Source organism: Castor canadensis, chromosome 12 (assembly GCF_047511655.1).
Source record: "Castor canadensis chromosome 12, mCasCan1.hap1v2, whole genome shotgun sequence".
NCBI classification, from domain to species: Eukaryota; Metazoa; Chordata; class Mammalia; order Rodentia; family Castoridae; genus Castor; species Castor canadensis.
Window position 1 is genome coordinate 22,093,203 of NC_133397.1, and position 26,966 is coordinate 22,120,168.

General features: G+C 41.4%; 1 protein-coding gene across 1 annotated transcript in view; it reads left to right on the plus strand.

Moving 5' to 3' along the window:
• Rab10 (RAB10, member RAS oncogene family) overlaps positions 1–19,259 on the plus strand; it is a 70,141-nt gene extending 50,882 nt beyond the window's left edge. The window contains exons 3-6 of the mRNA XM_020162980.2: positions 7,702–7,840; positions 12,620–12,709; positions 13,300–13,401; positions 16,784–19,259. Of these exons, the coding sequence (XP_020018569.1) occupies positions 7,702–7,840; positions 12,620–12,709; positions 13,300–13,401; positions 16,784–16,867 (415 nt within the window). The 3' untranslated portion in view covers positions 16,868–19,259. The remainder of the gene's footprint in view (positions 1–7,701; positions 7,841–12,619; positions 12,710–13,299; positions 13,402–16,783) is intronic.
• Positions 19,260–26,966: the final 7,707 nt, after the last annotated feature.

Here is a 26,966-nt window from a genome sequence, read left to right on the forward strand (position 1 = left end):
AATTTATAACTAAATTATATTACCAAGAAAAGAGAAAAGTTAAAAAAAAAAAAGTTAGGAAATTTGGGGCCTTAGAAAGTGGGTTGATGTTGCTTTGGTCTGTTCCAGTGGTTCAGTGCCCAGACTAAAAATAACCACCATAATAACAGCCAGAGTGCACAGCTTTCCTGACCCCACACGTGGGACTGACAATTAAGGAATTAAGCTATTTTAATTCCTAGGAACAGGCTGGCAGAGTGGCTTAAGTTGTAGAGCACCTGCCTAGCAAATGTGAAGCCCTGAGTTCAAACCCCAGTGTCACAAAATAAATAAATAAAATTTTTAAAAAATTCCTAGGAATATATTGCTCCTTTTATACTATGTCACTGGGAAGAATAGTATTTCACAACATTCTCCTAGCTCTGTATTATTTTATATAAGGAAAGTTTTGCCATTGACTTACAATTTCAGAAACTTGATCATACTAAGTGATACTAAGACTGAAGAAGAAAATTTTAATAGCACAGACAATGATTTTGACAACAGACTTACAAACCTGTGTTACAGTGACATAAAAGGAAATTGTGACCAATGTATAATTGCTCTTCAGCTATTTGACACCTGTTTTTGGCTTACTGGATTGTACGTTCTAGATTGGATTATATTTGGGAATGTCTGTGTATGCAGACCTAAAAATTGTCCAATGAACAAGCAGCTGTGGCTATTTTTAGCCCTCAGCAAAGGGTTACCAGTTAGAGGTAGTGAGGTAAGGACTCTGTTCCTGGTTCAAATAAGTTGTTCATTGCTTTAACAATTAGTAGAGAATGGTGTGATGGAGAATCCAGGGTACAGGACTTTGGAAAGGGATAATTTGATTTTTTTTTTTTTCATGGTACTGGAGTTTGAACTAAGTTCCTTGAACTTGCTAGATAGGTGCTCTGCCACTTCCTCCAAGCCACCATCTCTTTTTGACTTGGTTCTTTTTAAAAATAGGGTCTTGCTTTTATGCCCCAGATTGAAATCCTTCTATTTGTACTCTTGAGTAGCAGTTGGAATGACAGGTGCAAGTCACTGTGCCCAGCTTTTTATTGGTTGAGATGGGGTCTCAAATTTTTTGTTCAGGCTGGCCTGGAACTGAGATCCTCCTGATCTCTGCCTCCCAAGTAGCTAGGATTACAGAGGTGAGCTTCCACACCTGTCTGGGAAAGGGATAATTTGAGATCTAGAAGTCCAAGGTCATTTTGTGAGGCAAAGATACAGTCATGTTTAAAAAAGTATGAAAGTATAAGATCTACAAAATGAAAATGGGATATAGAAAGCTAAAAAAACAAGGTTAACACGGTAATCATACAAAAAGAAGTATAATTGTGTCTTAATTGATTCTGGAAGATGAAGGAGACAGAAATCCGAACAAACATCTGATCAAAACATACTTACTCTGAACCACAAAATAATGATCACCTTTCTTTTCCTAGGGGCCATTAATATTTTAATATCTTTTATGTTATAATTAACCCATATTATAATATAACTGTTTCCCCGTGTGCTGTTGATGTAGTTTGAGCTAAGTAACCTTTTTTGCAGTATGTTCTTTTTTAGTGGAGAATTTAGTCATAGATGTGACACTGAAGTGTATGTAATTTGGTAATTGTGTAGCGTGAATGAATGAGGAGGAGGAAGAGTGTGATAGCCAGAAAGTGGGGTGCTATTCTGATTGGAGTTCGTGCTATACAAGATCTCTCTAAGTTACTACTTAGGATGAAGTCGAGATGAAAAATTGCTTATACTTCTTACACTAGTTGTTAGTCACTACTGGATCCCAGTCATACACACTCTTCTTGTCTTAGGTACATTTCCAGCCTGCATTGTAAGTAGGAGACTTGAAGCCCTCTCTTGAGGAATTGGATTTATTGGCTAGTTTATACTTTAAAAAAAAAAAAAAAAGAGTCAGTTTAGAAAAACTAAGGTATTTCTACCGTGATGAGACAAACTTTTTCTTTTTTGTGTTGCTGAGGACAGAACCGAGAGCCTTGTACATGGTATGCAAGCGCTCCACCCAAGTTACATCCCCAGCTCATGAACTTTGTTTTTGGTTTTGGTTTTGGTTTTGAGACAGGGTCTTTCTGTGTAGGCTGGCTTTGAGCTCATCTTCCTCCTGCCTCAGCCTCCCAAGTAAGTGCTGAACCTAGAGATACATACCACCGTGCCCAGGTCAGATCTTCGTGGGACTGTTTTTGGTGTTACTGGGGTTTGAACTCACCCTCACATTTATTAGCCCTTTATGTTTTAGTTATCTTTCAGGTAGGGTTTGTCCAGGCCAGGCTTAGACCTTGATCCTCCTGCCTGTGCCTCCCAAGCAACTGAGATAACATGTGTATGCTATCAGGCATATTGTTGGTTGGATGTTGGTTGGATGGGGGTCTTGCTAACTTTTTGTTGGGGCTGGCCTTATATCATAGTCCTCCCGATCTCTGCCTCCCAAGTAGCTGGGATTATAGGCATGAACCAATACACTTGGAAAATCTTTGTTTTTTAAGGAAAGCATTTATAGTTATACCTGATTGAAGATACTTTGTAACTAAATAATAAGATTAGTAAAAGATAAACAGGAAATAAAAATGAGAAAAATTGATCATATAAATACAAAGCTCATTTGCTTTGTTTAATTTATAGAATTTACCTATAAACTTCTTGGCAGAAGGGAAGGGGGCACAACAAACTATATTGTTCATTTCAGAAATTGAGGGGCAAACCAGATTACAATAAATGAAGAATAAGTTTTCATAAAGCTATTTCTTGATTATTGATAAATTGATAAAATATTAAAGGTAATGGAGACCAAAGTTATGGTTTGAGGATATAAATAAATATAGAAATGCAAGCATATACACATGCCTGTATGCATAGTCTCTTAGTAGTTTAATCCAATTTAAAGGCCAAAGCTAGAAGAATTAATAATATGCCTTTAAGATGTTTCACTTGGCAGTTTTTGTGGATAGGTATTGTCTTATCACCTAATTCTGCTTCTGTGCATACACATGCAGTCCCCATTTCAACACAGTACACAGAATGACTTTAAGTCCAGAGTAAGACTTTTCTCAAAGCTCTGATATACTTCCTGTCCTACTCAGAGCAAAAGCTAAGTGCCTGTAAGACCTCACACTATCAGCATTCCCTGTTCCCCTTTACACCTCTCTGATCTCTCAGTCTCCCCTCACTCAGTCCATTCTAGTCACCTTGACAGCTGGTGACTCTGCCTGGGCTGGAGGACATAGCTGAAGTGGTACCAAGTGTGAGGCCCCCAGTAACCTTTTAAGGAAAAAAAAAGTCAAGTAAACTGTTCCTCAACTTTGCCCTAGGGTCTTTTGCACTCATTCTTTCCACTTGGAATATTGTTTTCCTGTATGTTTATGTGGCTTACTTCCATATTTCCTTCACCTTCTCTGTGAGGCCTTCCCTCACCACCCTATTAAAATTGTAGCTGCTTGCCTCACACCTAACACCAGCCCTTGGTCCCTCTCTCTCATAAACCTAATTAGTTTACCGTATTTTTCTTGTAGAAAAACACTTCATGTAGCCACAGCTGGAGCCAGGTCCTCTGATGGAGATCTGGTGTGGGTCTTCATAGGATGATCAGTAAATTCCTTCTTGGGAGACTGGGTGACCAAAGTCTCTTTGGGGTTAGGGGTCCAGTAAGATAGCAGCTTTAGGTCTTAGAGATAGTAAGAACCAAGGGTGACCTTGGCAAAGCTGCTCAGAGTGACAGTGTTGATTCTGGCTGGTGTAGCAGTGCTTGACAGTAGTCACCAGTAGGTTAGAGAAAAGAGTACCTAAAATTATGGGGGCTGGAGAAAAGAATAAATCCTGTAATATTTTATAAACCCATAGTGCTAATTCTTGCCTATGAACTGCCATTAGAAGGGTTTTGTTTTTTGTATTTTTTTAAAGCTTGGCCATGTTTTTAGTTTATTTTATAATTCACATACCATGTAATTTACCCATTTAAAATGTACAGTTCAGCTAGGCGCTGATGATTCATACCTGTAATTCTAGTTACTCAGGAGGTAGAGAACAGGAAGATCACAGTTGGAAGCCAACCTGGACAAATAGACCCTATCTCGAAAAAAAACATCACTAAAAAGGGCTGGTGGCTTAAGTAGTAGAGTGCCTGCCTGGCATGCATGAGGTGGTCCTGAGTTCAAACCCCAGTGCTGTCAAAAATAAAAATAAATAAAAGTATATAATTCAGTAGTATTCACAAGTTATATCACTACAATTTTAGAGTATATTTATCAACCCCAATAAGAAACTTCACACCTTTCACACACTACCCTCCCAACCCGTGTCAACGTTGATAATATTATCAGTACTTCATTCCCCACCCCCATTCTGGGATCAAACCAGGGTCTTGTTCATTCCTTTTTATGGCTAAAATAATATTCCATTGGATATTCCACATTTTATGTATTCTTTCATCAGTTGATGGACATTTGAGTTGTTTACACTTTTTAGCTATTGTGAATAATGATTGCTGTAAATATTCGTGTAAAAGTTTTTGTACAAACATACGTTTTCATTTCTCTTGGTTACCCATAGAAGTAGAATTGCTGGGATCAGCCAGGCTCCGGTGGCTCATGCCTATAATCCTAGCTACTCAGTAGGCAGAAATCAGGAGGATCTTGGTTCAAAGCCAGCCTGGGCAGAATAGTTTGTGAGACCCTATCTCAAAAAATCCCATCACAAAAATGGACTGGTATAGTGAACCTACTAGGTTCAAGCCCCAGTACCACAAAAAGAAAAAAAAAATTGCTGGGATCATATGGTAGCTGTGTAATGTTTTGAGAAAAGGCTAGACTGTTATCAAAACTCTGCATCTTTCTACATTGCCATGAGTAATTATGTTCATTGTTACCATAGCCATCTGTCTTATAGCCATCCCACAGGAGTTGAAGTGGTATTCATTGTGGATTTGATTTACATTTCATTTATGGCCAGTGATGTCGAGCTCTTTCGTATGTGTTTATCGGCCAATTGAGTATCTTTTTGGAAAATGTCTATTCAGGTCCTTGGCTCATTCCCCTCCTCCCTACCTCCCCTACTAGGGTATGAACTCAGGGCCTTACATTTGCTAGGCAGGTGCTCTACCACTTGAGTCATTCTGCCAGTCCCTTTGCTCATTTTAAAGTTTGATTGATTGTCCTTTTGTTGAATTGTTAGAGTCCTTCGTATATTCTGCATACACAGTCCAAATACATGATTTGCAAGCATTTTCTTCATATGAATGTGTATAGACAAAAAAAAAAAAAAAGAACACACACAAAAACCATTTTCTTCCTTCTAGTGGTTGTCTTTCCCCCCTTCCTCCCTTCCTTCTCGAACCCCATGCCTTTCTGTCTCTTTTCCTCCCCTTCCCTCCCTTCCTTCTCTTTCCTCTTTCCTTTCTTCCCTTTCTTCCTCCCTCCCTGCCTCTCTTCTTCCTTCCCTCCTACTTTGACTGGAGTTTGAACTCAGAGCTTCACCCTTGCAAAGTAGGCACTCTACCGCTTGAGCCATACCTCCAGTCCATTTTGCTCTGGCTATTTTGGAGTTGGGTCTTGAAAACTATTTGTCTGGGCTGGTCTCAAACACTCAATTCTTGAATCTCACCCTCCCAAGTAGCTAGGATTATGGGCGTGAGTCACTGGCACCTGGCCAAAGATCACTTTCTAGAGTGGCAGCCTATCGTCTTTGACTCCTAGCAAAAGATTGGGAGAATGTACACCCAGTGACAGAACAGATATACATATATATGTGTGGTATCTGAAAAGTTAGGAGAATAAAATAAAGTGTTTTAAGAAGATGCCCTGGTCAACTGTGTAAAATCCTGCTTAATAATTAAAGAAAAAGGAATTGACTGTGAGTTGGGAATGAGAATGTTATTGGAGACTTTTTGAAGTGCAGCCTTGGTATAAAGTCTTTAATAACATCAATATGATTAGAGTTGATTGAAGGGTCTGGATAGAGCTCAGTGTGTAGAGCATGTGTCTAGCAAGTGTGAGGCCCTCTGCAAATTCAGTAACCAATGCCAAAAAAAATAATTGGTTGAGGAATGACTGGGGGAAGCAGCTACTTCAGATGACTCATTAGAGAAGTTCTCTGGCACTGGGGGCCAGGTGCAGCTTGGTGGTACAGCACTTTCCTAGTACACAAAAAGCCAAGGGTTGAACACCAACATTGCAAAAAGAAAAAAGGAGAGGGGAAAAAAAAGTTTGCTGGGAAGGTGTTTATGAAATAGACAAGCTTATCCTAAAATTTTGTGGAAAGATTAGGCTATCTAAATAATTTTGGCAAAATAAGATGAGTTAGAACAGTCACCATAGAATACTTCTCCATAGTTAAATCTGACAGACTTCTATGAAGCAACAACTTTGCTAGAACTTCAAGGGCATTGTGCTAGAAAAAGTGGTAAATGCCAGTTTCAAAAGGCATACAGCTTTGAGCCAGTGGCTCACGCCTGTCATCCTGCCTACTTGAGGGGATCGGGGTTTCAGGTCTGCCTGGACCCCATCTCCAGAATAACCAGAGGTTATAACCAGACTGGAGGTACAACTCACACAGTAGAGTGCCTGCTTTGTAAGCACAAATCCCTGAGTTCAAACCCCAATCCCACAGGAAAAAAAAAAAATTAAAAAGATAGCATAGTGCATGAGTCTTATTTGTATTCTATTCTGAAAAAATAATAAACTTGTAGACATGGAAAAACAAATAATTGGCCAGAATTTAGGGACCTAAGGAGCAGAAGGGTGATGTACAGGTTCTGTGTATGGAGAACTGCATATATACACAAATAAGTACATGGTTAAAAAAAAAATTTTTTTTTTTTTTTTTGGTAAATGAAAGTCTGGCCCATGCTTGTATCCTGGCATTTGGGAGGCTGAGGAGAATCACAAGTTTGAAGACAGCAAATGAGAGGGTATAATTACTGTAGCAAAATCTTAAGCCTAAGGCTTGAAGGCATTAAACAATATAAAAATTTAATTTAAATATTTGTCTTGTTATTTTAAAATGAGGCTGTCTTTGTAACTTTTGCAAATGATTCTGAATGTTGTGGTATAGTCCTTATTCTGAAAATTCCATACTTTTGTGTTATATTAGGGAATTAAATCACTAAAATGGAATTTTGAGAGGGTTTTTTGGGGGGTGGGAGGTGGTACTGGGCCTTGAACTCAGGGCCTCACGCTTGCTAGGCAGGTGCTCTACATCTTGAGCCATTCCATTAGTCCTTTTTTATGTTGGGTATTTTTGAGATAAGTCTTGCTTTTTGCCTGGGCTAGCCTTGAACTGTGATCCCCCTGATCTCTGCCTCCTGAGTAGCTAGGATTACAGGTATGAGCCACTGGCACCTGGTAAATTTCAAGAGTTTTATGTCACTTTCTAACTTTTCCCCTCTAGATTTTCATTAGTTTTCTTCAACTAGAAATGTGCAGCCGGGGGTGGTGGAGCATGCCTGTAATGCTAGCACTCAAGAGACTAAGGTGGAAGGGTCATGAGTTGGAGGCCAGCCTAGGCTCTCCATAGTTGCAACCCTGTCTCAAAACAAAGAGTTCGATGAGTGGTTTTTTGGTCATGCTTTGTGGTAGCAGATTTTATTGTCTATTTTACCAAACTGACCTACTGTTTATCCTTTCTCTGGAATGCAGTATTATCAAAATGCTTAACATAATTATTGGCTGTTTATTTCAGGGACACAGCAGGCCAGGAGCGATTTCACACCATCACAACCTCCTACTACAGAGGAGCAATGGGTATCATGCTAGTATATGACATCACCAATGGTAAAAGTTTTGAAAACATCAGCAAATGGCTTAGAAACATAGATGAGGTAAGAAAGATCTAGAAACTGAGTAAACCTTTTCCTTCTTCAACTTTTGGGTAGTCTCTTTTAAAACCCCACTCAATTACTACATTCCCCTAAAGCTCTATGTAGTCATCTTAGAAGATGGCCCCAAATAAAGCTAGCAATAGTTTTTACAATGATTCTCTCTTAATGGATTCTTTTCATTGAAATTTTATTGAGTGATTGCATGAAATTTACAGTAGTAATTAAAAATTACCAAGCTATAGAAACGGCATATTGCTTCCAGGCATTTTGGAATATATGAGTACTAATATAATAAAAAAAAATCAAACCAAGAAAATAGTAGTACCCTTATCATTGCATATGAAGATACCAGTTTTTATAAGGTAAAGTTTGTATATCAAGCATGTCTATTACTATACAACAACTCAGGCAGTGGCTTGTTGGAATTCCTTTTCATGCCTTAATTGCTACCTTCTAACCTTTGAATTTCATGAAAACTAACTCTTCAAAGCACCTTTTAGCTGGATCCACGAACAGTGAATGTTAACTACATTGACTGTAGGGATATTCAGGGAATGGTGCTTTGAACCAAAGATGTTAGTTTGCTTGAGACAAGTCCTTAGGAAACTTAGTCTCCTGTTCATTCTCATACAAGAAGATACTCTTTTAGCTCTGATTTCTATAACCTAATGCCTTAAAAAACAAAAACAAAAAACCTAACAGGCTCTCCTGTTAGTATTTGCATATCAAAACAGCTCTTTGTCATTTATGAAGCACGTTGGTTTCTGAATACTTTCATATTAATTAGAATTTGGAGTTTCTTAGAGCATCTAACTTATTTAATGATGGACAGTAGTCTCTGTTTAAACTAGTGGCTCTCGGAGAATTTTACCTCCAAGAGAACATTTGGCATTGTGTGGAGATTATTTTGGGTTGTAACAACTGGAGCAGAAGGAGAATGTTACTAAAATCAAGTTGGTAGAAATCAGGGATACTGCTAAACATACTACAGTAACCAGGACAACCCCCTCAAATGGTCTGGCCCAAAATGTCAGTTCTACTGAAGCTGAAAACCCCTGGGATCTAAACTCATCCCTCCCCCTTTAGTTTTTGGGAAATTAGTCAATTTTTGCACTGGTTACCACCTATGTTGAATTTATATTGCATAAATGTACCTCTTGAGGAATGTATCTGTGTGGTGCATCTACCAGTTGTTGGTTTTGCCTGTATAGTTACAAATACAAGTCTGTATCTAAGTGAAAAGGATCAGTATGCATGCTGGCATAGGAACATGTAGAAGCTCTGCCTCTGAATGCTTGGCCCTGTGTTTGGCAGCACTCCTATTTTAACCTCACCACACATGACTCTTACTGTTGGTATTGTCATGGAAGGATGGTCTTCACTTTCTAACAATGTTTGTGTTTTTCTGCTATTTAGAGAAAGTTTTAAGCGATGTTTCATGGCAGTGCACGCTTGTAATCCCAGGATTTGGGAGGATCATGAGTTTAAGGTCAGGCTAGGCTCCATAGTGATAACCCTGTCTCCAAAAGGAAAAAAATGGTTTTTATTTTTGTTACTCAGAGAAGGATATCCCAGCTGTTTTTCAGATACTCTTTTTTTTTTTTTTCCTTAACCTTGTTATATATCTCTTTAGTGCTGTATAAAAAGACAGTAATTAGGGAAGAAAAAAAGAAAAAGAAAATATGAGCCAAGAAGATACTAACTACGAAAATTTCCTAAACCAAGAGGAAAGTGTTATTACTTAACTCAAAAATGTGTTCTTCCTGGATATCATAATAGCTTGTCATTTCTGTATTTGAGAGTCCAGCTCACTTCTTTGGCGGTACTAGGATACAAACTGAGCCTCACACTTGAGCCACACTCCCAGCCTGCCTAGCTCACTTTCTGTAAAGCTTTTCTGATAGTCATGACACGTAGCTAGGAGTGTAACAGGTCTTCACAGTATCATCACACATTTTGTAAAAATGACTGCCTTGCTGGTAGATTGTTAGTTATGTGTTAGACATACTTGTTCTTTGTACTCAATGCTACAGAGGCCTTTAACTTTCTTATGAAAATTAACAGTAAACGTGACCATCTGCCTCCAGTTAGTCAAAATGCAATTCCAAACTTCCCTTGTTGGGAGAAAAGGAAAAAAAAAAAAGAAAAAGGTTGGGAATTTAGGTCAGTGGTAGAGCCCATGCCCAGTATGTGCAAGTCATCCGGTTGATTTCCCACCAAAACACAGAAATGTGCGTGGTGCACATGCACCAACTGTAAAGAGAAAGGAATATTTGAGATAGGAACCTTTCTGATCAGTACGGATAATTTTAATGGCAACCAGACCTGCCCTCTTTTGGCGAGAGGTTCTTGAACCATCAGGAAGCCAAGGTATAGTTAGGGCACAGGGGAGAAGCAGCTTGTGCAGGGCTTTGAGTGCAGTCTAGCCCATTTCCTGTGTGTCAGAACTCGAGAGAAACTCAAATTGATGGCAGGCACGGTGTGATCATCACTGTTTATGTTGTGTACTTCTTTAAGACAGACCAACACTTAGCAGGATTAGGGGCTATAAGGTCTTAACATTTTCAAGTTGATTTTTGAGCTAGAGTTACATTTATGCTCTAAAATGTCATACATATGTAAGGAATTTTACGTTTCCTCATTAGCCCCAGAATACTAATGCATGTGGATATGGAGGTATAGTGGAATGTAAATTGATGGTCAAATTGCTAAAGCTTTATGATTTTTTTTTTTGGTGGTACTGGGACTTGAACTCGGCCTTCACCTTGAGCCACTCCACCAAACCTTTTTTTGTGATGGATTTTCTCAAGATAGGGTCTCAAGAACTATTTGCATTTACTGACTTTGAACTGTAATCCTCCTGATCCCTGCCTCCTGAGTAGCTAGGATTACAGGTGTGAGCCACCGCTCCCAGCATGAATTGTATTTTTAACCCCAAGTCCAAACTACTTCTAAATGTGCATGTAATGTAATTTTACCATTTTTGTAGTTTATTGACCACTTATTTATTCCCTTCTCTTGGCCTTCTTATGCTGTAACTTAAAAGTATATTTAGTAGAATAGTGGCCTCTAATTTTCTTCTGCTTTGTTGGAGGCTCACATTAGTGTCTGTGATGACTTGCAGTGTCAGGAATTGATCAGGATATTGGTAGATTACTTCAGGTGATGTGATAGTTTGTGCATTTAGTGGCTAGGAGCCTCATAGAGCAGGGCTTCTGTACTTGGAGTTGTGGGCTCAGTTTAGAATCTTGTTAGAACAATGTACTTAATCATGTAACTACTGAAGTTTTGTTTGATTGTGTGTGTGAGAGAGATTCTAAGGGTTGAACCTCTTTCACATGCTAGCCAATTGCTCCACCACTGACCATATCCCCAGGCCCAATAATTAGAGTTCCCTGTAGTTCCAGCAAGGATTCTCTAAGTTCAGACTGCCCCTTATTAGCTGACTGTAGTGGCATACATCTGTCATCCCAGAATTCATGAGGCTGTGACAGGAGGATCAAGAATTTGAGACCACATTGGGCTACAGAGGGAGGCCCTGTCTCAAAAAAGAACAACAGTGCCCCTTACTGACTCAGCACATTGCACAGTATTAAAAGTACCTGGTGTTTTGCTGATTATTATTGGATATTTTCTAAGTTACCTTTGGTTTGGCAGTACCATAAATTAGGAGGCACCAAATTCAAATCAGCAAATAAATAAGCTAGAATCCCTAAATAGGAAGTTTCTATGTAATATTTGGTGTAATTTCTTTTTTGAGGTTATCTCATACCCCTCATAAGGAGGCACCCTCACTAACCCCACCTTTTTTGCCCTCTTTCAACAAACTGTTACTATCTTAGGTCATGAGCACACTTTATAACTTTCTTAGATTTCCTTTGTGGTTTGTTTGTTTGTTTTTGGTGGGATTAGGATTTGAACTCCCCTTCTCCAACGAAGGTGCAAAATTAAAGCTGGGATTACAGGCTTGAGCCACCAAGTCCAGCTGTCTGTCTGTCTATTTTAAAGATTATTTTCACCCTTAGGATCCCTTTAAAATTACATGTGAATTTTAGGATGGATCTTTTTATTCCTGTAAGAAATGTCTTTTGGATTTTGATGAGACTGCCTTTGTTTTTAATTGATTTTTCTGCAGGGGCCCCTTACAATGTAGCACTATCACTATTTGGGATTTTAAAGCTCTATAAAACTTTTAATTATGGCTTTTATAGCTTAAGTAGGCATTATAATTATTCAGCTTGGATTTAAATTATGGAGATCACAGTTTCAGATGTTTCATCTCTATCTTTTTTTGCTGAGAATATATCTAGAAAGTAGACAGCCTTTTCTAGGAGAAAAATACCATTCAGCATTGATACATCTTATGGATTATCTCTCTTTCAGGGCACAGGTGGCTCATGCCTATCTATAATCCTAGCTACTCAGGAGGCAGAGATCTATCTGGAGGATTGTGGTTCGAAGCAGCGCGAGCAAATAGGTGGAGAGACCCTATCTCAAAAATACCTGTTACAGGCCGACAGAGTGGTACAAGCCCCTGCCTAGCAAGCATGAGGCCCTGAGTTCAAAAATTTCAGTAACACACACACAAAAAGATACTTCTTTTGCTAGGTAGTTTAAGAATTTATATGCTGTTAACAATAGGGTAACTTTAGAGTAACTGCTTTAAAACTTTAAATCTATATAAATGACATGAAATTCAGAAAAATAAAGTCATGTTCAGACAATATTAAGTTATAATTTATGGTGGTGTGTCAAAATACATTTTTTTTTCTGTTTTAGCATGCCAATGAAGATGTGGAAAGAATGTTACTAGGAAACAAGTGTGATATGGATGATAAAAGAGTTGTACCTAAAGGAAAAGGAGAACAGGTAAAGATCTCTGAATTGTGCTGCCCTTTGTGGAGATAGCACTGTATTTGATGGTATTGGTAGTAAGTAGTACAAAGGTTTTTAAAAACTTAGTGGAAACAATAGCTAATCATTTGAGTGAATTTTTAGTGTGTATCCATTATGTGTGGAGGAATGAAGTCTTGTGGCTTTAGTAGTTTTAGCCTTTTTAAAAAAAGATACAGGGAGGAAAAATATAAATCAGTGATTCTTAGCTTGTTTATTTTAGGACTTTAAAGAAATTCGTCAATTAGTATGATTGCCAACATTTAATGGTCAGAAGCCTGTGACAAACAGCAATTCGATTAAGTTACATTGAGCTTCTCATTTTTATGCCGAGTAAAATACTCGCTTTAGAATATCTAAAATTAACTGTTGGGGTAAGGAGTATTATTTTGATAATTTGTATTTTGTTTATGTTTTGAAAGTGCTTGACTCATTGAGCAGTCTGTTACGTATTCTAGTTAAGGCCTCTGCCTTCAGAATAAAAAGCATTTCTCCTGAGATGTTTCAGTCATTACTTGGCAACCCCTACTTGAGAATTTTATAATACTATTTTGCTTCAATTTTAGATTGCAAGGGAGCATGGTATTAGATTTTTTGAGACTAGTGCAAAAGCAAATATAAACATCGAAAAGGCGTTCCTCACATTAGCTGAAGATATCCTTCGAAAGGTAAGTTCCTATTTTTCCTTTGCCAAATATTTTGTCTCTTCTTAAGTACTGATTTACATACAAAATTTGAGTTTGGGTGGTGATGTTTCTAAAAGATTATCCATTACCAATGTCTGTAGTAAGGAACTTAAGCGCTACAAGCCATCTAGCAACCGGAAGGATGCAGCCATTGGGTAGCAGCTGGTGTCTGAGCTGCCACAGTCACTCTCTAGTCCCAGGTCCCTATCCCTTTTTCTACTTTTTGGGTTTTTTTTTTTTGTTTTGTTTTGTTTTGTTTTTTCTCTTTTTTTGTGGTGCTGGGAGCTGGGAATCAAACCCAGGGTTTGCTAGGCAAGTTCACTCTACCATTGAACTGAATCCTCTTGTCCCTCAATCCAGCCTTTTCACTCTTGAGCTCAGTCTCTTAATGGGTCCTTTCCTTCCAATAAATAATTTTAGATGAGAAGTGAATCTATTATGTAAGAAGCAATCTACTATTGCTATACAGTCTGTTTTCTTCTATACGTGTACTTCTCAGGGAGATTAAGGACATATGTATGTTATATACTGAATAAATACATTACTTGTCAGTATAGGTAATGTAGAAAAACTGGAAAATTGAATTTTCATATTTTTCCCTCAGGTGACTAGATATAATGCACAGAAATGATTGAGTGGATAATTAATTATTTTGCAGGACTGGGGTTTGAACTCAGGGCCTTATGCTTGCTAGGCAGGTGCTCTACCACTTGAACCATGCCCCCAGCCCCTTATTATTTTAAATGTAAGGCAATATGGATGAAATCTGACCTAAATCTCAAAGGAAATGTAATTGCTAAGCCAGATGTGGTGGCACATGCTGTAATCCAAGTACTTGGAGGATGGCAAATTTGAGAACAGCCTGGGCTACATAGTGATTTTCTGTCTCAAAAAAGGTAATTGTTTCCAATAACCTTTCTGTTTTTGTTTTGTTTTGGTAGTTTTGAGACAGAGTATTGCTATGTACACAGGCTGGTCTTTAACCTATCACCCTCCTGAGTGCTGGAATTGCAGATGTGCACTACCAGGCCCAGCTAGTTTATTTGTTTGAAAACCAACCTATATTGGGCTAGTGGTAGAGCATGTGTTGGCATTTTTGTGAGGCTCTGGGTTTAACTCCCAGCACTGCACCACAAAACAACCAACCTATAAAAAGGAACACATCTATAAAACGTAAGCTATAATAGAGGTAATACATAAAATATAAGTTCATTTGGGTTTGATGGTGTGTACCTGTAATTGCAGTTACTCAGGAGGTAGAGATTGGGAGGACTATGGTTAGAGGCCAGCACAGCCAAAAAGTTTTGAAGACTCCATCTCAGTCAATAAGCTAATTGTATTAGCATATGCCTATAGTGCCAGCTATCTCTGAAAGGCCAGAGGATCTTGGTCTGAGACTGGCCCAAACAAAAACATGAAACCCTACCCAAAGAAACATAACTAATTCCAAAAAGGGCTGTAAGTATGTCTCAAGTGGCAGAATACCTGCCGAGCAAGTGTGAGGCCCTGAGTTCAAACCCCAGTTTCCTATTTGTATCTGTGCAGATAATTGACTGCTCTGCAACCTCATTGGAAATCTATAATATCTATGCAGATAGAGCTATCCAGTGAGATTGCTGAGCAGCTAGAAGAAACTGAGTTTAGATGTTTAGCATTGGAGTAAATTACATTCTCTGTATGGAATCATAAAAGCCACAGAATGAAATGTAGGTATCTGTAAACTACAATTGAATGTTCAAACCTTACTAGACAGTCATCAGTTTCTGCTATTCAAGGGGACTACATGCGCCCACTCCTCCAACTCTGCAGCTTCTCACTTGCAGACTTGATTTCGGAGGGTTTTTCTTTATTTTCCCTTCCTTCTTCCCTCCCTCTCTCTCCCTGCCTTTTTAAGTAACAGGTTTTATATTTGGTTCTTACAGTTGACTGGCTCTTTTCCCCACCACATCTTTTATTAGCACAAATTAATTGTATGATGCGATGGGATCTCATTGGTAATATTCACCCCTCAGTTATTTCTTACCCCCTTTTATCTTCCCTGTGCATTGTTTGAATGGGTTTCATTATTGCCTTTTCACATATGCATATTATGTACTTGTGTCCCCTACCTCACCCTGTGAGAATTCTGTCAAATCAAAAAGTGACTTTGAAGGCTGGAGATACAGCTTAGTTGTAGAGTGCTTTCCTGGCACTCGTGAGGCCTTGGGCTCAATCCCCCATACTGCAAAAAGAAAAAAAAAAAATGTGAATTTGAGCTGGGTGTGTTAATGCCCTTCTGTACTCTCAGCTCTCCAGTAGCCAAAGCAGAATTGTGAGTTCAAAGAGAGCCTGGGATACACAGAACACTTTCAAAAAAAACCAAAAAACAAAACAAAACCTGATTTAGGAGCCAGGCAGAGTGGCACATGCCTATGCAGGCAGGCTAGAGTGAGGGAAGTGTTTAGGAAAATTAAAGAAATGAAAGGGGTATTTATAGTATATCGAGTAAAATATATAGGGAGGCCCTGTTCCACCAAAAGGCAAGTGAGGATAAAACACACGTAGTGATCTCATATTTTAAAATTATATGACAACCAGGCAGTGTGCAGAGGCTCAAATCTGTAATCCAAGCCCTTAGGAGATGGAGATAAGGAGGGTGGTGGTTTGATGCGAGCTTGGGCAAAAAGTAAATGAGATCTCATCTCAATCAATAAGCCAGGTGTTGTGGCATGCTTTTTCTGTGTCCTTTTCTTACAGGAATTATGTAATTTTGCATTTTGCCCCACACCTCTTTTCACTTATGGTAAAGTAATGGGACAATAATACAAATTTCTGCTTGAAAAGAAACTAAACAGAGAAGCACTGATGCACCTCTCTAAAAGATGGGACCCAACCTTGGCTTTATACAAGTTGATTGATTTAGTTTTTTATTTTATTTTTTTACCACTTAGCCCAAGCTGGCCTAGAACTCCTGCCTCCGCCTCCTAGTGCCATCTTCCCTACGGGATTTCAGGCTTTGTGTGTGTGCACGCACTCACTCACACACCACTGTGCCCAGCTGCTAATGTTTTTTAAGCATGTACTCAGGTCAGAGACAGAAGATAGCAAAATGTAGTCAGAAGACATAGAGCGGAGATTATTTCATAAGCTTTAGTAAGGGTTGTTAGGAAATGTCTACAATATTTCACAGATTGGTGAAAGTTAGGTAAATGGAAATGAAAAACAGGTTCCAAATTTTGGCTTTACATGGTGCGGGGGAGGGGAGTCATGTGACTGTAATTGCTTTTGCTGCATAAATTGACATCGATGAGAATGTTTCTGTTGAGTCATGATTTATCCATGGCAGTGGTTTTTCATGGTTGCTTTCCTTGTGTGCTTGTTCCAGACCCCAGTAAAAGAGCCTAACAGTGAAAACGTAGACATCAGCAGTGGCGGAGGCGTGACAGGCTGGAAGAGCAAGTGTTGCTGAACGTACCTGTCCATCGCTGCCATCCGTTTCTCTTCTTGCTGCAAAATAAACCACTCTGTCCATTTGTAACTCTAAACAGATATTTTTGTTCCTCATCCTAACTATTCAGGCCACCTATTTTATTTGTTCTTTCATCTGTGACTGCTTGCTGACTTTATTATAATTTTCTTCAAACAAAAAAATGTATAGAAAATCATGTCTGTGACTTCATTTTTAAATGTACTTGCTGAGCTCACCACTGCATTTCAGTTGTCTTATAGTCCAGTTCTTATCAACACTGAAACCTATAGCAATCATTTCAACTCTACTCTGCAAATTGTATAAGAATAAAAGTTAGAATTAACAATTTTATTTTGTACAACAGTGGAATTTTCTGTCATGGATAATGTGCTTGAGTCCCTGTCAATCTATAGACATGTGATAGCAAAGAAACCAACAAAAGCCAGGAAAACATTCATTTTCGCCTTGAATCTGTAAGTGGGGTTAATTTTGTCCTGTGCCTTACGTGGAAAGGAACTTGCTTGGTTTTTCCTTTTCTGTTTTGATGGAAGCATGTGCAGGAGACGTATCATCCAAACATAGATCATTGTGTTTGCTTGGCTGTAATTTTCAGAGTAGCTAATTGAGGACAAAGGGTAATGCACAAATGATAGCTTTGGTTTGCTGAGTCTCATTTTCAGTGGCCTTGATATTTAAAACTATTCCTGCCACCAGTTCTCCTTGGCCACTTTCCTTGTGTCTCATCTTCCCGCATGCTGCTTTATTTGCTTCTCTTCTCCCACCACCTCATGGTATGAGTTATTTAAAAATGAAAGGGGCAAACTAGTAGTAGGTTTGTCACGTTCAACATAAAGCACTGATTTAACTTGCTAAGTAAACTGAAAGAAATTCTGACTGCCTACTATCTGATGTCAGTTAATGGGTGTCTTCCCCTCATTTACTCTCTTCCCTAAAGCCTCTGGCCCGCTGTTTCACTTCTGTGTCCCTCCTCTCCTTCCCTTCCGTCCCTTCCTGTCTATCCACTGAGTTTATGAAATGGAAGAGTTAATTGCATGCACTAGTGTTTGGAGGATGTCGTGGTTTGTCTTTCTTATTAGGTGTATATCCTATATTCACTTTCCTAGAATACATTTCTGAACCTGAATTTGAGTAGTCTCCATTTTGGCAACTCCTCTGGCAGTTTGGTAGCCCAGTAAAGATTGTGTAAAAAGAAAATGAAAAAACAGGAAGGAGGAGTGGATTTTATTAACATGTCTGCCAAATATGTCGAAATTTGGCCTCTGAACACTTTTTCAGTGTTAAGTTGTCTTTACCTTAAGATTTAGAAATACTTACAATATTACTAATTTGAAGTTGTATCTTCACATCCTCTTAGAAAACTTGTATTACCATGGATTTAGAGAAAAGGACAACAAAAGGCTTCTCATGTAAGGATAAGATCTCTAGCTGTTTCTAACCCTGTCCTTCATCTTTCTAGTTTCGCTTCATCGCTTATCGTTAGGATAGGGTAGGTTGAGTTTGCTATGCTGCTAGCATCCTAAGATGATACCTTTGTTGAAATAATTGTGAATAGCATGATTCATTTTGAGCAGAGGCTGAGTTTAGGACAGCAGCTTCCATTGAAAAGTCTTTGTGTCGTGACACGCATTCTAATCACTCCTGACTCACATAAACAACATGGGACCTATCTGCTTCCAGCACCGGCGAACTTTTCAGATAGTGCCCTAAAGACAGTTTTATATGCCTCAATGGTTGTTGTTCTTAGGTTCTCCCTCACTTGACTCTATCATTGTTTACCCAGTAAAAAGCAGCATTGCCAAATAATCCCTAATTTTCCACTAAAAAAAAATAAGTAGCAAAATGATGTTAAAGCTTTTCGAAAAGTTTTAGGTTAAACCTACTGTTCAGTGTATTTGTGACTTCCCTTTATCTGGAATGTGGCAGTAGCTTTTTTACCTCTCACCCTCTTTGATCTTACTCAATTCAGTGACTTAAGGTTTGAGAGCTAAACACTGGGATTTTTGGGTAACAGACTGACAGTTTTCTTTGCATAATTCTAACCGGCATTGTACATAGAAAGGATATGGCTACCTTTTGTTAAATCTGCACTTTCTAAATATCAAAAAAAAAAGGGAAATGGAGTATAAATCAATTTTTGTATAATCTGTTTGAAACATGAGTTTTATTTGCTTCCTATTAGGGCTCTGCCCCTTCTCTGTAAGTCTCTTGGGATCCTGTGTAGAAGCTGTTTTCATTAAACACCGACAGTTAAAGTCCCTTCTCTGGAACTAGCTACAAATTCGGTTTCATATTCTACTTAACAATTTAAATAAACTGAACTATTTCTAGATGGTCTACTTCTGTTCATATAAAAACAAAACTTGATTTCCAACTGTGTGGCTTGGTTTTCATTTATTTGTGGAGTTGGAGATGGAGGAATTCCTCTGAAAACAACACCAGTAAGATAGCAAACTACTAAGAATGGCAAAAATAGGAAGTGGTTTTCTCATTCCATGGAAAACTGAGAAGACATTTTAAACAACTGTCTTTTGTAAAAACTACATGTTAAAAGGATGTCTAGGACACCAAAGCAGAACTGTCCTGGATACAAATGGGAGATGGCGGGGTCCTAGTCACCTCTAGCTAACACTGGTTGAATTTGCCAAGGCCACCTGAAGTCTCTGGTCACCCAGGTCAGCTTGCCATACTAAGAAGTCCATCCTGTTTCAGCACTGGCTTTCCTCTTACCAGAAAATGCTTTGTAAACTGTACTGACATGTTGGGCTTTTATGCGTGGTAGTGGCAGGAGGAATGTTTAATCCTATATTAAGGTCTTACTAATAAAGATAAATATTTGTTGATACTGTTGCCCCTGCTGGAAGGATGCACAGTGTTTGCAGCATGTTTAAGGCTGACCTTTCGCCATCTTCCCCACCCATGATGAGGCCTGAGATTCTGCCTTTGAGATTGGCATAAGGAAAATAGGATATGGTGTCTGCCCATAGATTTATGATCTGGCTTTAAAAGCAAAGATTACTAATCAGCTAAGCATGTACCAGAGCCAAGCATTCATCCAGATTTCAGGTACCATGCCAGAAGAGTAGTTGAGTTGGGGAGAATATCCAGGTGGCTTTTTGAGGGAAGAAGTATGAATTGGTTCTTATGTTTGTCATCTGGCAGGCTAGGGCAGGGGATGGGTGTCGTAAAAGCACAGAGTCTTGCTTTTGTGAGAAACCAGAAGTCCATCCAGAGGTGTGATGGGCAGTAGGAGTCCTGAGAGGCGAGAGCATTGTGTCTGAGGAGACCAGGTCCAGATGGGAGAACCCCATCTGGTCATGGAGGCTGGAATGGAACCTGCCTGAAACGGTGGCAGATGGGGACTGGGCTAGGGAAGGGAAGTTTGGGAAGAGGATAGAGTACTTTTTGTGAGCCTGCTGGCTGCTTGAATCTCTGTTACCCTTCACCACTAGGTAATCTTACTATGTTTCATTGGAGTTAAAGCCAGCTTTTGGCTGAAAGTAAACAATGAGGCTGTGGTCTTCCCACTTCTCTTAACTGACTTTCTGAAGCTGTGCTTTGAGGGGACTTGCTGCTTCGTCATGGCCAGCAGCACAGGGAGCAGAGTGGTGAAAGTAAAACAGCGAGGGAAAGAAGGCAGTTTGATGGAATTTGTCGGCTTCCTTGGTGGATCTGAAATAAGTGGCCATAGCTAGTATAGTATGCTTGATTGACAGGTCAGGAGGAGCCATAGGCAGGGGAAGGGAGGGATGCATGCGAAGTGGTGCTCTGCTGGGCGCTGAATATAGATGTGAGGATGAAAAGGGAGACCTAGTTTTCCTGTTGCCCAAATAAAGAGTGAAGCAGTAAGGGAAGAATCTAGTGCAAATCTCAGGAGTTTTTGCCATTCAGATCATTGGGCTACAGAGTGAAAATGCCTCCGGTGCAGTTACCACACACATGGCCTCATAAGGCCTCTGTCACTTATTGTATGTAAGTGAAATGCAAGGGTAAGTTGTACACTGGCGACAGGGAGCTGAAGTAGCTTTCTGGTGATCCAACTTGATTTAGACTCAATTTGTTGCTATTGGAATAATTGATGTCCTTAGATACTGAAAGGTCTGTGGCCTTTTGCTTGGAGCTGGAAAGTAGTCTGCGAATGAGCGCCCTACTAAGTGCTCAGAAGTGCAGGTTTTGGTGTTAAGAAAGACTCAGCTGCAGGTGGCAGAGCTGGTGTTGCTTCGCGAATGGTAGGACTCAGGCCGTTTTACCTGTGCCTCTTCCAAAGGGTCACTAAAGCCTTGTGAATGTTGCGATGTGAGTCACGTCGAGAATGTGGGCCTGGAAGGTTTTGAAGGCAGGACTGCCTGTGACCTGCAAGTTCATGCCCACAGCAGTGAGCACACCTGCGGGTGAGCAGACTGGTTGAGGAATGAATCAGAGGCCCACAGCACTAGGGCCTGGACTGCTCACGCACCTCAACACAGGCTAAGCTCTGCTTTCCTTCCTCATGGGCCCCTAGGGAATAAACACTGGATGAGCGTGAGTTCTGGGATGGGATCACTCAGCTTCTAGATTGCTCAGGTAGGAGGCTGCCTTAGCTTTGTCTTAGTATTTTCTGATCACCTGGCTGTGAGGTGCCCCTGCTACTGAGTCCTCCCCAGTCACCTTGTCCTGTGCAGTTGGCTCACCTCCCCACCCTTCCCATGCTTGACTGGAGTTCTCTCCTGGACCACCATGGCGGCTTCCTAACTGATTTGGTCCACCTCACACACATCAAAAGGCTAATCTTCCTATTTCCCTTTTGAGAATCTACAGCAGCTGCTGTCGCCTACAGTGTGGATCAGTCATAATTGTGTTGCTGCACACATTTGCAGGGAAAGAAAGCAGGCCCCGCAGCACTGGCCAGCCTCAACTTTGACCAGAGTGGTGCGACATCAGCAATGAGATCCAGCAACATCTGCTTCCACACACCACCCCTCCCCCCAGCTTCATTAACATCCGTCAGTGTCAGGTTTTGTTCTTGACTACAAACAGTGAAAAACAACTTTGAGTAAGCTGTGGAGGACATTTGTTAAAAGGATATCGTGCTGGGCACCAGTGGCTCTGTAATCCTAGGTACTTGCGAGGCTGATATCAGGATGATTGTGGTTTGAGATGAACCCAGGCAAATAGTTCTGAGACCCCATCTCCAAATTAACCACAGCAAAATGGACTGGAGGCATGGCTCAAGTGGTAGAGTGCCTGCCTAGCAAGTGTGAGGTCATGAGTTCAAACCCCAGTACCACCAAAAAAAAAAGTTGAAAGTGTTCCCAGATTCACCCAGATAAAAGCAGAAACAAGTCTGTGGTTTCAGCGTGTGCAGATAACAGCAAAGGGAAGTGGTGAAGCACTCATGGCTTCATAACAGCAGGTCCTCAAAGTCATGCAAGCCACAATTGAGCGCAGGCACTGGAACTGAAAGGGGTTTGCACAATCCAAAAGCAAGTGAGTGCAGGGGATCCACAGTGAACTAAAGTCTGCGGCAGTCCATGTGTTAGGGAATTCTTTCCCACTAAATGAAACCAGAGCTGAGCTGAACATGGTGGTGCGTGCCTGTAATCTCAGCAATCAGGAGGCTGAGGCAGGAGTTGGAGACCAACCCTGGCTACACAGTGAGACCCTGTCTCAGAAAAAAGAGAAACCAGCGCTGCTTGAAATTTCAGGTTCCGGCAGGAAATGGGCTTGAAATAACTTGTCAGACAACAAAGAAACACAGAATCTAAGCATGCGTCAATTTGGGAATAACTAGAAGAGCCCACGGGTCAAAGATGGGTCAGTTTGAACACATCAAATATGTTTAAGTCCACAGTTCATGGTGCTTCCAAACACTGCCCCACCCCTGACCCTGGAAACCTCTGAAAGCACAACCCTACCATGGGTAAAGTCAGTCAAAGGCTGATCTTCACGAGGCCCAGCACTGAAGTTACTAGGTAACTAGCACACCCGGTGAACTTGGAGAATATCCCACCAAAGAAAGAAACGAGATTCTTAACTATTTTGTTGCCTCCAGTGGATTAAAGGACCTAGGCAATGCCAGTGGTTACTAACATCACAAAAAGACCCAACGAAATAAACATCACGTATCAAGAATACAGAACTCCTCCCCTCACATACAATACTTGGACTTGAACTCAGGGTTTCATGCTCGCTAGACAAGTGCTCTGTCATTTGAGCCATGCCAACAAACACCAAGTCTGTAGTCTGGATCCAAATGCCAACCTATAGGAAATCTGAGACCTGAGTAAACTACACCAATCAAAATTCACACTGCTAAACTTTACAGGACACTGGTTCCAGCCTGCCTTCCTTTCTCTCTCTCTCTCTCTCTCTCTCTTTCCCTTTTCTTTTCAGTACTATGGTTTGAACTCAGGGCCTCACACTTGCTAGGCAGACACTACTACAAGTGGGTAATTTCTTTTTGTTTTAATGGTATTGGGGCTTGAACTCAGGACTTTGTGCTTTCTAGGCAGGCACTCTACCACTTGAGCCACTCCACCAACCCTCAAGTGGATATTTTCAAGATAGGGTCTCTCAAACTATTTTTCCAGGCTGGCTTCAAACTGTAATCCTCCTTATCTCTGCCTCCTGAGTAGCTAAGACTACAGGCATGGCACTGATGCCTGGCCAGATCTAGCCTTTTCAACAGTTATGTTTCAATGGGGAAAGAGGAAAGAGCAAACAAATCACCGTGTGTTAGGAAAGTACAGGAGTCACAAGCTATTCTGTAGAGGAAAGTAGGAAAGGGTTACCTTAAAAGGACAGAGATATTCTTAGCAGGGAGGGAAACAGGTAGGGCACATAGAGGGTCCCAGAATAGCCAAATGCTATCTTCTGGCACAGACATTGTTTAAAAGGGTGTCTATCTTCAATTTTTTTTGGTGGGATGGGGTTTGAACTCAGGGCTTTGTGCTTGCAAAGAAGGCACTCTGCTGCTTGAGCCCACTTCTGGTCCGTTTTGCTCTGGTTATGTGGGATATGGGGTCTTGCCAACTATTTCCCCAGGTTGGCCTCAAACTGAGATCTTCCTGATTTCAGTCTCCCAACTAGCTAGGATTACAGACATGGGCCACTAGCTCCCAGCTAACCTATACCATTTTTTTTGAGACAGGGTCTCACTATATAGCCCAGGCTGGCCTTAAACTCTCTATCCTCCTGCCTCAGCTTCCTTAGTGCTGGGATCATAGATGTTCCACACAATGCCCAGCTTTCACACTTGTTGCATGTGTTTTAAAGTGTGTGTTTTAAATATCCCATAAAGGGCCGTGAGAGTACACATGGGTTCACGATGGTATCCATCAGCTCCCTGTCTTACAGCTGTGCAGCCAGGACCAATAGGCAAAACTAGGCTTAGGCAAACCGATCTGCTGAGGTTCTGTAGTCTCTGTTGGTGAGCAGACATCAGGCCAAGAGTTGACACTGCTGCCTAACACTGATATGGCCTCTACCTGGGCCAAAATCCTTGTGAAGGTGGACATTGGGTGGCCTCCACTTTTGTTTCGGTGGCTTCCGATTCAGAGTCTGGTTATGTTGGTGGGTGAAGCACAACTGTGTGCCAGGTGTCAGGGAAGCCGGCCAGGGAGTGTCTCTTGACTTCCCTGTCAGTTGTGGGAGGAGGGCCCCTATGTGCGTGGTACACATCACAGCCAGTGGAGAGACCCTTAAAAATACCAGCACCAAGCCGGCACCCCAACCCCACCAGAACAAGTCTGTAGCGACACTCAGGTCTTAGGAGGCTTTTATCTGTTTTCAACTTCCTATATGATTCCCAAGTGCAGCTAAGGTCATCCGCTAGAGCCTGCTCCCTCCCCTCTGCCACACAAAGTGCACTCCAGAGCTGGCCGCATGGGTGTCCTGGGAAAGACAGGATCTCGGGTGGGCCAAAAAGAAATGCAGGGTCTCAGGCCCTGCCCTGGGTGAGTGGCACCCAGGTGAGCTGGAGAAGAACTGGCTCGCCCTGTTCTTCCAAGGCCCCCAGGCCCACTGCAGCAGGAGGTGGGCGCCCCTCCTCCCCTCCGTGGACATTTAATGTATAATTCTTTGCTTTGAGTCAGCTGTCTTCTTGTGGTTTTCTCCTTAACACACCGAAAGTGTCTGGCGGCATGGGCTCTGTCCTGTCACCTTTGTGTCTTCACGATCTTGGTGCATTCCTACCCATGTAGCGGGCGCTCAGGACACATGGTGAGCAGCGGTCCCTCAGTGTCCTTCTCCCCTCCATGTTTTCACCCCCCCACTCCCCCACCCGCACTTCCATGCATTCATCCTTCGCTCCCTTCCCTTTCCTCCCTTCTCCCTCCCTCCCTCCTTTCCTCCTTCCCTCCTTCCTTCCTTTTCTTCCCTTCCTTTCCATCCCTCCATTCCTTTCTTGTGACAGGGTCCCCCTGTGTTGCTCAGGCTGGCCTTGCCTGGGACTCCTGGTCTTTTAATTTTTTTCTGTAAGTTATTTATTAGAATGTCTAACTCATAAAGAACTACAAAGAGCATACCTAAAAACGCTGCACACTTTATGCTTGAAGTAACACCTGCAAACACAGGACTCAGAGCTTGGACTGCAAGGTGGCCAAGGGGCAAAGTAAGTGGGGGCGAGCTGGGACAGCACCAGCCTGGACTTCTGGTCTTAATCCTTCCACCTCAGCCTCCTAAGTAGCAGGGATTACAGGCATGAGTCACTGCACCCAGCTTATATTTTGACTTAATGACAGCTTCAATTATAACTTTAAAAGGACTTTAAAATCCGAGTCCAAGTCCTTTTTTTTTTTTTTTTTTGAAGTACTGGGCAATGAACCAGGATCTTGAGAATACCAGGCAAGTGCTCTAGCACTGGGCCACAATGCCAGCATCCCCCCCCCCCCCGCCAAGTTCATTGTTAACCTACTACCTCCAGATAACTGCTTGACTCCTGTGGGTCTCTAACTCCTTGTCTCTAAAGGGTGGGCTAGAAAGCCGTCCAAGACTCGGGCCAGTGGGATATTCTGTGACTCTCTGGGTCTCCCTGCTGAGTTATGCAGGACTCCAACTCTTCTGGGTTGGCAGGTGGGAGAAACTATCAATTAAACATAGAGTCGCTGCGCCACCTCGTGGCCATTCGCTGGCTCTGCACCTCAGTGTGCTGTGAGAGCGTGCTGTACGACCGTGGAGAATTTTAGGTAGGGCCGCGGGGGCTGGGGTAGACCCCTCCCTGGTATGCTCAGGCCTGGGCTCAGTCCCTAGTGCTGCAAAAAAAAAAAAAAAAAAAAATTAGACTAAATACAGCCACACGGAAGCAAGTCCTTTCTCCCCACCCCCAGTGAAATGGCAGCAGAGGGAGCTTTCGTCTTTAGAGATCTGCCTTTATTTCAGGGAGATGAGTCGCGCAATAGACGCTCTGGCTTCTCTCACCCAGCAGCGTGTCGGTCCGCTTGCTGTACCTCGCGTCCGTGCTTCGTGCCTTTACTTACGAACTCTCTTCCCTCATGTGGCCACACCGCCTTTCCTTTCCTTTACCTCTTAGCGTTTGCCCTTTCTCCTCTTGGGCTGCTAGGAATAGGGGAGAAATTTTAATTTTTTGGAGGGGCCCTCGAGTTTAAATTCAGGGTTTGCACTTGCAAAGCAGGTGCTCTCCCACGTGAAAGGCTTTGTGTAGACTCACTTTTCGGTTTTCTTGGGTGAATATCTAAGGGCAGAATTTCTGGGTTATATGGCAATTTTATTTTTAGTATTTCGAGAAACTGTCCACCTGTTTTCCAAAGTAACACCACCACCATTTTACATTCCCACCTGCTCCAATTTCTCCTTATCCTCACCAAATCTTTCTTCTTTTTGGGGGGCAGTACTGGGGCTTGAACTCAGGGACTCATGCCTCCTAGACAGGAACTCTACCACTTGAGCCACTCTGCCAGCCCTGTTTTGTGTTGGGTATTTTCAAGATAGGGTCTCTCAAACTATTTGCATGGGCTGGCTTTGAGCCTTGATCCTCCTGATCTCTGCCTCCTGACTAGTTAGGATTACAAGTGTGAGCCACCAGCATTGGGCCACCAAATCTTTTAATTGGAAGTCTTTTGATAAGGGCTAGTTTAGTGGGCAT